Source organism: Sinocyclocheilus grahami, unplaced genomic scaffold (genome assembly GCF_001515645.1).
Source record: "Sinocyclocheilus grahami isolate Dianchi unplaced genomic scaffold, SAMN03320097.WGS_v1.1 scaffold36.1, whole genome shotgun sequence".
NCBI classification, from domain to species: domain Eukaryota; kingdom Metazoa; phylum Chordata; class Actinopteri; order Cypriniformes; family Cyprinidae; genus Sinocyclocheilus; species Sinocyclocheilus grahami.
The window spans coordinates 622366-635597 of NW_015505215.1; the positions used below are offsets into that span (position 1 = coordinate 622366).

At 36.8% G+C, this 13232-nt stretch overlaps 1 protein-coding gene across 1 annotated transcript in view; it reads right to left on the minus strand.

The window, feature by feature from the left end:
* Nucleotides 1–5066: 5066 nt before the first annotated feature.
* LOC107581539 (neurobeachin-like protein 2) overlaps nt 5067–13232 on the minus strand; it is a 92524-nt gene continuing 84358 nt past the window's right edge. Inside the window, 4 exon segments of the mRNA XM_016267114.1 lie at nt 5067–5536; nt 6478–6613; nt 7301–7449; nt 7537–7698. Coding sequence (XP_016122600.1) covers nt 5429–5536; nt 6478–6613; nt 7301–7449; nt 7537–7698 — 555 coding nt within the window. The 3' untranslated portion in view covers nt 5067–5428.

Consider the following 13232-nt stretch of genomic DNA (forward strand, 5'->3'; position numbering starts at 1 on the left):
CAGAAGATTTTCCCTGTGTCCGAATATGTCTACTTTCCTACTAGACTTTAGTCAGGTCTATAGTAATAAATAATAAAAAAACGCCATATTTAATTTTTTGACAGGAATGAAAATAAGGCTGCAGGGGATAGAAGTATAGAAGTACAGTGTGTGCTCAATGGGGGGGTTGTGTTAACAACTTTTAGTAGGCCAGGTAATAAAACAATTGTTAATTTTGTGACTTGTGAAAATTATGTGATCTAGGACCTTTATACAGTGTGTGCCATTGTAAAAACTGTACGTTTACCTCCCACAGCCTCATTTTCATCCACGTAAAATTTAAAATGGCATCTACATAGGCTAAAGTCTAAATAATAGAGCTGAATTTATTCATAAAACAGTACATGAAAAGTACTCAGAGGAACTACTATTCCCCAGTTGTAAGTCGCTTTGGATAAAAGCGTCTACAAAATGACTAAATGTAAATGTAAAGGTAAACTACTATGCCTCCAAGATTACAAAGTGGGAATCTGGTGGGCACTTTACTATCCCATGCAAAAAAATAAAATAACATTTTTTTAATAACAGTTTGAATTCTATGAGTCTTCACCACAACTACAATAATAACGATACAGAGGAGTGATGTTGTTAGAATGCCTTCAAAACAGTTTTTCCAGCTGATGAATGATAAAAACATTGACAGCCCATCAGAATCTCTCCAACTTTAAAGAGCTCAAGCAATTAAAGCGATAAACATGTGTAATAAACAGACAATAAACAGAACATTATTGTACAATGAAGTGGACGCTAATGTAGTTATCGTTACAGTTAGTTATCGTTCTTGGTGTGAATGGGCCTAAACAAGCCAAAAATAGGTCCACACTTAATGCCAGTTCACACTGAGGATGATAACTATAACGTTTTTACTATCGTTTGAATTTTACGAGAATAGTGAAGTCCACACCACAGCTGTAGCAATAATGATACAGACAAACAATATAATTGGAATCACTTTCAGAAGGATTTTTTCCCCCCAGCTGATAAACAATAAAAACATTGACAGCCATTCAGAATCCAGAAGAGTCTGAGCATTTAAAACAGCAGACGACCTGACAAAACCGCAATGTGCTTATAATAAACAGAACATTACTGTGCATGGGTGTGGGCACTATAGTAATGTCTAATAGATAATATAGTTATCACTACAGTTTTTGAACTGTTTTTTATTCATTAAACACGTGCCAACACCCATGTCAGTGGGTCTTGAGTCATTAACTCTAGTTCGTGGTCAACAGAAGACTGCAGGGACAAAACTACAAACCCTCCAGAACTGCAAAGACTTTGGCAAGCTGTTACCAAAGCGTGAATTTGCAGATCACAGCAAAGAAATACAACTTTGATGGGAGATGATTCCATGGCCTGACAACACAGAGACAGGATAAGGGGGTTGGGGAGACTGGAGGGCTTTGTGGTTGTTTGCAGGTTGTTGTGGTTCAGGAACTACCCAGCAACAAGTGATTGTCAGGATGTTCTAACCCCCGTCCCTCCCCCTGTCTCTTCTTTTTGGGGGTGAGGGGGGATGCATAGTTCTACTAAGAGCAAGGTGTCAAGCCCTCCTCCCATTGTTAGCCACACAGAGCAGAGCAGAATTGCCACCATAACCAGCACATCCCATCTCCTCTCTGCCCCGCTGCATGTAGAGACTGGAAGAGGCGCATTCCTTCCCTCCATGACAGAGCCGACCCCCCCCTTCCCCTGTCGTCCACTCAAACGTACCCCTTGGGGTGTTTATGGGTCAGCCAACAGGATGCTCGGCCCTTTGAGAGATCAAAGGATTCCCGGTTCAGATAAATGTGGTGTAACTGTGACCTCTTCAACTCTAATAGGGTTTAGCACGTCAGGACAGGAGGAGGGAATAAAAGGCCGAGACGTCAGAGAGAAACAGAGACTCGATTTGAGAAAGGAAAAGACATATACAACCTTCATTTAAGCATCTTGGAGTCAAATTGAAGGGAACAAAACAACGTAAGATCAATTATGACACAAATGTTTAGGTTTACTTTTTTAGGGGGGAAAAGTAACTATAATAATTAACTTTATTTAGCTCAATTTATCAGAAAACGGCTTCATATGTTCAATTTGCAACACAGGTAATTGTATCTTGATTTAAGAACATTTACATACTTGTATTAGAAAGCAAAACAAAAATACAGTTTTTTTTACAGTGCATGGAATATTTAATGCCATGATGCTATGAATTTAAGATCTTCTGCTCCAATTTAGGACCTATTTAGGCCTCAATTTGTGGAAGGGCAGATCAAGACTTTAAGACCTTTTTAAAACCCGCATATTTTAAAAATGGGCATATTTTAGAAATAGACATATTAAAAAAATAATGACTACAATCAAATCTATAACAGTATCTCAATTAAACTAAAATAACACTGATGAAAAGCCACAACTCAAGTCAATTTATACAGACTGATATATTTCATTTAAAGAAACCATATACATTTACACAATCACATCACTCACTCACTCAAACTGGCTGTGAAACATAAATGGTGCAGTATGCGTTCAACAGAGAATGGCTGTTTACATCTCTTTTGAAGCCATTATTTGTTCGAACAGACATGAAGCTTACCATAATTCATCCTATTCGACATCATATTTACTGCATAACAAGGATCGTGGCATGGTTTAGACGCAAGCATTTCATAAAAACAGGACCTAATCTCTTATGGCTTCAGTTTTCCAACAAAAATGAAACTTTATCATTAGGTCTTCAAGACTAAACTCAAACAAGAGGGTGTGTGCAAGGGTTTGTGCATGTGTAGCGGGTAAAAAATGAGTGATCGTGACACAGAGGACAATGTTATATTGAAGGAATAATTCACTGGAGAAAATAAAAACTCTGTCATCATTTACTCCCCCTCATGTCATTCCAAACCTGCATGACTTTTTATCCTTTATGGAACACAAAAAGAGGATTTAGAAGATTCATTCTGGTTGCTCTCATTCATGCAAATAAAACGAATGCTGACTAAAGCTTCAAAAGAACCAGATAAAAAATGATCCATACTGCTCTATATTTCACTTCTGAACTCATACGGTAGCTTTGACTGCGGAATTTTGAGTCATTAATCATGAACATGAGTTGGAACTTTGCAATGAATAATCTCATTCACAAAGCCTGAATGATTCGTTCATGAATCAAACTGGTCACAGAAGTTGACAGCTCACCTGAGGGGAAGAATTTGAGCAAATAACACCTTAAATATAAGTTTATTACTCACACGAATTACTTCAGAAAACTTGCGAGTTGTATGGACAACTTTTATGGTGCTTTTGTGTCCAAAAGTCTCAGTGTTCATTCACTGTAGTTCAGCAATCAGCACAATTACTTGTGTTCAACAGAAGAAAGAAAGTCATACGAGTTTAAAACAACACAAAGGTGAGTAAATACTGGGGAAAATATATATGATTTCCAGGTGAACTATTCGTTTAAACAGTGTATAACTGCTGGCTGTTGTGCTCGGTGCTTCCCTTTGTCTCTGCTGGCTTTGCTATCCAGCGCAGAGCAGCAGAATTAACGCAACCATCCCAGAGAAGCCAGCAAGATGTGTCCTCTACTCTCTCACCCCAATACCCATGTGTCGCACAGACACCACTCACACAGCACAACCTTCAAAGCATTCAGTGCGAGAGAGGAAAAAAACATCTAGACAAACAATTCCAATGGGAACATAGACAGAATTGTGGCCCCAGCCAACAAACACATTCACAGGACAATTAAGACTAGCTGGTTTATGGTTCACATATTACAAATAGTTCCATAATTACAGTGAAGAACAGTAGAGGCACTTTGCAGAGTTAAAAATGGATAAAACTCCTGTTAAGATTTAGATTTTCGGTAAATGAGTTTATAAGCATAGCACATTAAGCAGCATGTAAGGATGTGCTGAAACTATATCAATACTACATCAATACTATAACTATATCATGAAACTATTATATGAAAAGAAGCCAAAAGCACTTTTTATATCAAGTGCAATTTATGCCCATTTTAGAAGTGCTGCCCTACAGTGGAAGAACACACACGTAAATGCACTAATTGTCTTATTCACGTTTAAGAGTATTTTCGTAATGGCTGTGCAAATCCATGGCAGGAAAGGCACTTCCTTTTTATAACGATAAACAGGATTTGAAAGATTTACAGTGCCAGAAAGATAAAGGTGTGCCAATATTGAAAAAGCGGTTTTGATCAGCAGGGCCTAATTAAGTAAATAGATAGTTCACCCCCCCGAAATGAAGATTTTGTGATAATTTAATCGCCGTCATGTTGTTCTAAACCTTATTACAAAAGAAGATTTTTTTTTTTAAATCTCCGTTTCTCTAACCAAAAAATGCATTTTTGGACCCTATTGAATTAAAACAAAAACTATATATATATATATATATATATATATAATGTATTATGCATGTCATTTTTTCTTTTTTTTCAGGAAAAAGTCAGTCATACAGGTTTGGAACACCATGACAGTGAGTCAATGATGACAAAGTGATCATTTTCAGGTGAACTATCCCTTTAATATATTTCATGTAATAATCCATCATAATTATGGACATTTATATTGTTTACCTGTTTTAAGGCACCAGAGGTACTGAATAAAGTCTCAAGACTTAGTAGGGCTCAAAGCGCTTCACATCATTAAACAAGTATAAAAAACAATTGTGTTCTAATTTAGGCGTCACATTAATTATTGCGTTATACAAAGCGTCTGCAAGTAACCGTGCAAAACGATACAAACACCCACACCCACATACATACACACAGAGCTGAAATGTCTCTGTTGGTGCCTGTCCCATGGAAAAATCTGGCTTCATAGACGACATTGCTCAATATAAGAATATAAGAAGGTTTTCAAGTGTCAGATGGAGTACCAGTGTTGCTGTGCTGAGCACGATCAGCAGAACAAAAGCAAAAATCAGTATAGGAAGATCTACTAGTCTATAAAACGGCTCAGGTGATGACAGTTTGTCACTTAGTGACAGAGACTAAGTCCATCATGCGGAGCTTCAGTGCTTCGGGTTCAGTGCTCCAGCCAGTCTGTGATTCACAGGACAGAACATACTGCTTTTAAAAGGTTCAGTCTTAGCCGTCAACACTTAAAAAGTTTGCAGGCGACTGCCTGATTCGCCTGATCAAAAATCTTTGGAATGTTTGTTTGTTAAAAGCAGTATAAATCATTGCATTTTCGAGAAGAATGCTCGTTTTCCCTTTTCGTAAAAAAGTGCATGTTTGGATGTTCACCACTTGTGTTCCCTTTATGCTCTCTTGTTCCCAAGCTCTCTGTTTTAGAAGGGAAGGAAAGCGGCCGAGCGGTGCAGGAGAGCTGACGCTATCGTCTCTTGTGGATGCAAAGGTTTTGCCAAAGGCATGTGAGGCTCATTTAGCAGAAGGCTCGACGGGGTTGTATTCGGTCTCTCCTGAGGACACCTGGGAGATTCTGCGTGTGGAGCCCCACAGTCGGCGGGAAAACTGCCCAGACCGCACCTGAATTAAGACAGAGGTTTAAATATTGAATTTTTTAGGCCTTGAGAAAAGAATTTGTTGACTCAAGTGAAAATTTCAACACATAAGTTATACAAAATTAACATCTTCAACAAAGGGAAGGTCATTTTTATTTTTTTGTAACATGATACAGTACTTGACCCAATAGTTAACAACAGGCAATAACTTTTTAATCATTTTCAGCATTTATTAATCTTGGTTAATATTAATTGCTTCATGCACATTTTAAAAACATTTTAGCATGACATAAATTATGAACTAACATAATAGTATATTTTAGGAATAATAGTATATTTTGAATAATAATAATAATAGTATAATTTTATATATAAAATTATATAAAAAAATGAATTAAGTTTTTTTTTTTTTTTTTTAACAGTTTCTATAATATTTACTATGGAAGCTTGTTTCTGCCACTGAATAAAAAATAAAAAAAGTATTCTGACTATTTTTCTCAGTATTGTATGATACAAACTCGCAATTGTGTGTTACAAAGTCAGAATTGTGAGATATAAAATGGTAATTCTACCATTATAACATACAATTGCATATAAAACATTAGGATGAATTAATAACACTACAACCTCACAGAAGTGACCGTTCCATCGGTCATTCTTTTAAAAACATGATGTGACAGAAGTAGTGACAACGGTTTTCTTAAGTATTGTTATGTACATCCGAGTGTAACAAATTTTTGAAAAAGAACAAAAATTCCTTTTTGTATGGTTCCCTCAATATTTACTACTTATGCAATAGTTTTCTAATTGTGACACTTATAATGTAGCAGTAAATTGTTTTAAAAATGAATACTTTTTAGTGGTGTAAATTATGTAATATTATCAGCATTATAATGTACTAACAGTTCAGCAGCATGGATTTGATTGAAATCAGTAAAGACCTACTGGCAAACCCCTCAACCTCACCTCCTCCGGTTTTCCTGCTCCCACCACAATGAGTTTGCCATCCTCCAGGCCCACCAGAATATGACTGCTCTCTTTCGTGACAGACACACTGCGAACAGGGACCTTCAGGGCCAAGGGCGCCACAGCCAGACTCAAGCTACACACACGCGAAGACATAGAAAAAGAGACTTGGGAATGAAAAGCAAACATGCACCCAGCTGCTGAAGATTTACTGTGATGACACAGAGGATTGATTAAGAATGCATTTACTACAATGGAGAAAAAAATTAAATTAAATAAAATGAAAGAATATAATCAAACAGGTCATGCTAAACTGAGCAACTGTACGCCTACACTATTTTTTTTTTAAAGAAGTCTCTTATGCTCACCAAGGCTGCATCTGTCTGATCAAAAATGCAGTAAAAACAGTAATTTTTAAAAATATTATTGCAATGTTTTCTATTTTCTATTCAAATGTCATTTATTCCTGTGACGGCAAAGCTGAATTTTCAGCATCATTACTCCAGTCTTCAGTGTCACATGATCCTTCAGAAATCATTCTGATAGGCTGCTAAATAAACATTTTTTATTATCAATGTTGAAAACAGTTACTGCTTAATATCTTGTGGAAACGGTAATACATTTTTTCAGGATTTTTTTGATGAATATAACATTCAAATCAACAGCATTTATTTGTAAGTCTTTACTGTAATTTTGGTCAAATCAATGTGTCCATGCTAAATAAAAGTACTAATTTCTTTCCAAAAATACATAATGTAAAAAGTAGAAAATACTTGCCACGAACTTTTAATCAAGGTGTACAGTACATTTAAAACGACCATACCTGTACAACTCTCGAATGTGAAGGTTCCCCTGTTGTGTGCCCACGATGAGGTAGTCAGGCACCAGATGCAAAGCTGAAATCTTCTCGTCCAACGTCTCAGATGCTAAGAGAGTGCCATTCACAGAATACACATGCAGTGCGTACTTCTCCTACAGTCACAAAACCATGTGTTAATTTCCATTCTCACAATAACTCAAAAAGACTTGTTTCTTTTGACAAACATTGTCAATCAGCACCTTTCCAGCAGAGCGGCCCTCCATAACAGTCTGTGCCACTATGTGCCCTTCTATGCCGACCTCCAGCTGTGCCACAGGGGCAGGAAGGCAGCTCTCACACGGCGGTCTCAGGGTAAGCAGGTACTGTCCACGACGCACACTGTGCATGATCACTGTGCCATCCTGAGCAAAAGAAAAAGAGAGCATGTGAGAGAAAACTCATGAACCCTAACGGCAATGCAGTAACTTCTGAAGGGACTTTTAAGAAGTGGTCTCATCTAAACTGACCTTTGACCCTGAGATTGCCATGTCCAACTCAGTGCTGATGGCGACACACGTGACCTCTTGATCATGTCCACAGAGCACCTGCACAGGCCGTGGAGACAGACCGCTAGAGAAACCACCCTACAGGTAAAAAAAAAAAAAAAGACAATAAACTCTGCTTCAGTCACTAGTTATACTACATAACCATGCTGACTATTTTTTCTCTAATTCAGGTAAATAACGCTACAAGTTATTATTCAAGTAAATAAAAAACACAATTCACAAAACACTTAACACATAAAAGCACATAATTCAAGAAAACATCCTGATATTACACACTAAATATAAAATATATATTTGCCCACATTAAGGTCTAAAGCACAAATTTGATATTTTGACACATCAGATCTCTTTTCCTGGCTATTTACACTACCATTCAAAATGCTGGGGTCTGTGCAATATTTTTTTTTAATTATTTTTTTAAAAGTCTCTGATGCTCAACAAGGCTGTATGGATTTGATAAAAAATACAGTAAAAACAGCACTCTTGTGAAATATTACTACAATTTAAAATAACCTTTCTATTTCTGTTTTCTACAACTTTCTATGTTTTAAATATTTAAAAATGCCATTTATTCCTGTGATGGCAAAGCTGACTTTTCAACAGCCATTACTCCAGCCTTCAGTGTCACATGATCCTCCAGAAAGCATTCTAATATGCTGATTTGCTGCTTTACTGTCACTTTTGATCAATGTAATGTGTCGTTGCTTAATAAAAGTATTAACATCTTAAAAAAAATCTTACTGACCCCAAATTTTGAATGATAGTAGTGTACGTTCAGTTAAAATTAAATGACTGCTCATGGGCGCAGATGTACCCTTCACACCCTTTTATTTTTGTATTAACTTGGTATCTAATTATAAGTATTTTATGTGAGCAAACCTGCTGTAGGACCTGCCACACCATGCAGGTGGTGTCTCGTGAGCCAGAGATGAGGTAGATACCACAGAGATCCAGAGCCAGGCACGTGACCACATCTACATCCCACAAAAATGCATCATAACATTTATTCATAATCAAATGCATTATATAATCAGCAATGTGCACCATACCTTTTCTGAAAATCTGAAATCAATAGGGAGCTATTAATTGTTAACACTATAAAGCCTACTGTATCATATTTGATACACACATTTCTAAGGCCTTGACATTATCAACATGGACAAAGCTTTGCTAAAAACCTGGTGCACACAATCTACTACATGCCTTCTGCACTTTATACTTTTTAGCAAGTAAAAGGCCTTTTAGTATAATTAAAAAAATGTCCACCTTCAGGTCATGATTCACGTTTTCTTTTCTTCTTCCCCATAACTTTACATTGTTAGTAACTGGACTGATCAAACTTAGGTTTACTTGATTATCCATCCATCATTTTATTTTTTATTTTTTTTAGAAAATCATGTTAAAATGTGAATATCAAATATGATCCATCAGGATTTTGAGGAATGTTTATTTGTACATCTCTCAATCATCATGGTATTGTAATTGCTTTTTATCCCCCACAATAAAAACTACAGAGCTTTGATCATAAAACGAAGCATTTAAAGATCATCTTAAGACATATTATTGGGAGATATAGAGTGACAACTGATTTTAAATGCATTTATGTAAGTAGCCTGCTATACTATTTATAAAAACCTTATTGATTTATATTACAAGCTATCAGAATTTCATCTTATATTTTTGGCCATATAATTATCAGCAACTACACCCTATTGCATATTTTTGCTCAGTTTGGGACTCATATTATATGAGCCATAAATGCCTGATGTATCAAATATTACAATCATCAAAAACACAAGCAAACTGTTTTTTTGTGTGTACATTTTGTCCCATTTCAGGCTTTACAGGGCTAATGCTTCTGTTTCAGCAACAAATGATTCAACAAACATATCTGCCAAATCTGACAGCAGCTCATTTTATTTAGGATTCAGCTCAACAACTCCATCAAGCTCATTCCAACGCCTACTGCTTGGCTCTGTATTATTTCAGTACGTCTGCGTCGGGCAGACGGCTCTCACCTATGTGACGGCAGATCCTGCCCACCAGCTTGGCCTTGCCTAACATAGTGACCCGAATGCTGCAGTCCCAGTGCCCCCCGCTGAACAGCAGACGCCCGTCAGTGGACACCACCAGCACCTGGGACCCGATTTCCACCCCTGGGGAGAACGGCCCGCTGAGGAACCGCTGGGTCCTAAAAACAGATCAGACAAAAGGTTAGTACCAACAAATGGGACTAAACTTGTCAGTGGGAGAGCATTCGAAATAGATCAATGTTCTGTTTAAGCATCAGATTCAACACATGTTAGCAGACCACTCAAAAATAACAAGAAAGGCTTGGCAAAACAAATGAGCTTTTACAACAAAGGACTCAATTGGACTGAAGAACATTTATAGAGACCAAAGAAGCCAAACCACCAGAGCTTAATGTCAAAGAGCTGCTGTTTATAAGCTGCGTTTGATTATTTATCCAAAGACCAATGTTGTCACTATAAAAATAAGGCTTTCTGCCTAATCAAAACCTCTCGTCTTTAAAACTATATGACTTCACGAAGTCTCCGAACATGATTATATAATGTGTTTAGACATGTGTACATGTTCAAACTTACTTTGGGTTGCTCACAGAGGGGTCTCTGGTGAAGGTGAAATAATTAGCTATGTTCTTGTCGTAGGGCAGCCAGCTATGAGTGCCTATCATTCCATTAGCACTCACTGTCACCTGAAACAGGACAAATGCCATTCAAAACACATTCGGATGCAGCTATCTGTTCTGCAACAAATGTATTGATGTCAGGAAGTCTTAAATATGATCTGTGAAAGGCCCACTTCCTAAAATATATGCAGAGTGAAAACAATATTGAGTGAGAACAGACAAAATGTTGTTGCCAATTTTTTTTTATAATATTTAAATAAAACAATTTTAGAGTTCTTATATTGGCACTGTACTAAAGTCAAAGCAAATCATTATAATATTATCTGGATTTTTTTTTTGTGTTAAAGGGATAGTTCACTCAAAGATGAAAATATGACCCGTATGAATTTATTTCTTCTCCTGAAAACAAAAGATATTTTGAAGAATGTGAGTAACAAAACAGTTGATGGGCCCCGCTGATTTCCATAGTACTTTTTTTCCATACCATACAGATTTGGAACAACTTCGGAACAAGGGAGAGTAAAAGATGACAGGATTTTCATTTTTGGGTGAACTATCCCTATAAGTCAACTATTACAGTAATCTTTCATGTATAAACCTTGAGAGTAACATGTTTAATTCATATGCATTTGTACAATGCTTTCCCAATAAATATCATTCTAAAGCAATTTTACAGAGATTGTTCATCCGAAGTAAACCGCTAAAACATCTCCATAGAAACAACAAAAATACAGATTTTTCAAAATAAAAAAGATTTTTTTTAATTTCTTCTTTTAAAACAGTTTGTTATTGCAAAAAACTATCTTATTACTCCCGAAAGAAGAATGAAAAAAAAATGTATTGCATTATTTTAAAATAATAAAAAACAGCATATAAAATAATAGCCACAAAATCTTTTTTTTCCCCCCTCTCAAATTTTCCACAAACCCTCTAGCAAAGTGACTTCAACCTTTTTTTTTTTTTTAACTCCAAGGCCTCCCCACGGTCCACAACAAGCTTCAAAGGCCAGATTTACAGCATAAGGATGTTTCAAATATTTTTTACTCAACATTTCTACCCCATAAAATATTTGAGAGATTGACATAAAAAGAAAAATGCATATTCATTACAAAAATGCTTGTTTTGTCTTATTTTACATAATTTGAAGTCATCTTAGAGCTCTCTTGCAAGTTTGCTGAGGCCCCCTAGTGGCCCCTGGCCCCATGGTTGAGAACCACTGCACTAACACCCTCTTCCACAGACCCTCTTGATCCTCAAACTCCTGCTCTATGTGATTGGTTCTGATCCTATTCAAAAATTAGTACAAAACAAGTGAACATAACCACAAAATAATCTTACCAGTATGTCAGAACCAGGGATGATGAAGGAGCGGGTTTGATTTCTGGGCACCACGGCTTGCACTAACGGCAGACCATCGCTCACCACCTACATGAACCAACATCAAAAATAATCACAACACAAATCACAGTTTCACACAGCAACTCTATAAACCAAATCATTAGCACACAGTGCTCAAAAAGTTGTATTTCGGCATATTATTCAGCTCAAATAATATACTGATAAATTCAGGCTCACCTCCTTAAAAGATCGGAGTTTACTGAGCTGATCAAAAAGGTTGGGGGGCAGAATGTCCAGACGGGCATTCCGCCTGAATGCATTCTCTGCTGACATACGGGGAGGATGGGGCTCCTGAATTACACACAGAGGTTTCACTTGTGCCATATTACACATATTACACAAATGCCTTCAGACCCAGGGTTTTTATCATTAACTAAAACTATAAATATGAAAAACATTTCTGCTTTTTGAAATAAAATAAACATTAGATGAAAAACTTGCAACTGATGGCAAATAAATGAAGTAAGTTCAAGCACTAGTATTAAAAAAAAAAAAAAAAGAAAACCTGGAAGCTCATATAAAATGAAGCTTATGCTGACTAGAGATGGAAACATCTGTCTGATGTCCCACCTTGAGAAGCTGACAGGGCGTCTGGCCAAAGTTGCTGATGATGCCTTCCAGGGCCTTGCGCTCGGTCTCATTAGCTATGGCGTCCAGATCCACTGCACCTGACAGCCAAAACACACAGCGATAAGTCATATTTTCCATGCAGGAACATGTTTAAACCAATACGAACTCATAAGAGGTCTCTTACCCTCATAAGTGCAGTAGTAGAAGACATTGAGAGCCTCCACCGCTTCAGGTCCTCGCTGCTTATACCCGAATATGAGATCGATCCATTCGTGCAGGTGAGCAGACACATGCTCACTCTCCTTTAAACACACAGATACACAAGGAGAGTGTGTCAGATAAAGAACAAAAGAGTGTGTGTTTTAAAAGCATTTTTTATATTGCCATTGCTAATTTGCAGTCTGAGTTGAATGTGATGACATTCATATTACAAAAGTATACTATAATAATTTTAGAATAGTTTTGTTTGCTGGTTGCATCCAAAAACATAGCACAAATGTTGTCTGATTCACAAGCAAATGATTTCTATGAGCTGATTCTTTTAAAGGAATAGTTCACTCAAAAATTATCTTAAAGGGGTCATATGATGCTGCTAAAAAGAACATTATTTTGTGTATTTGGTGTAATGAAATGTGTTTATGTGGTTTAAAGTAAAAAAAACACATTATTTTCCACATACTGTACATTACTGTTTCTCCTCTATGCCCTGCCTTTTTGAAACGCGTCGATTTTTACAAAGCTCATCGGTCTGAAAAAGCGAGGTGTGCTGTGA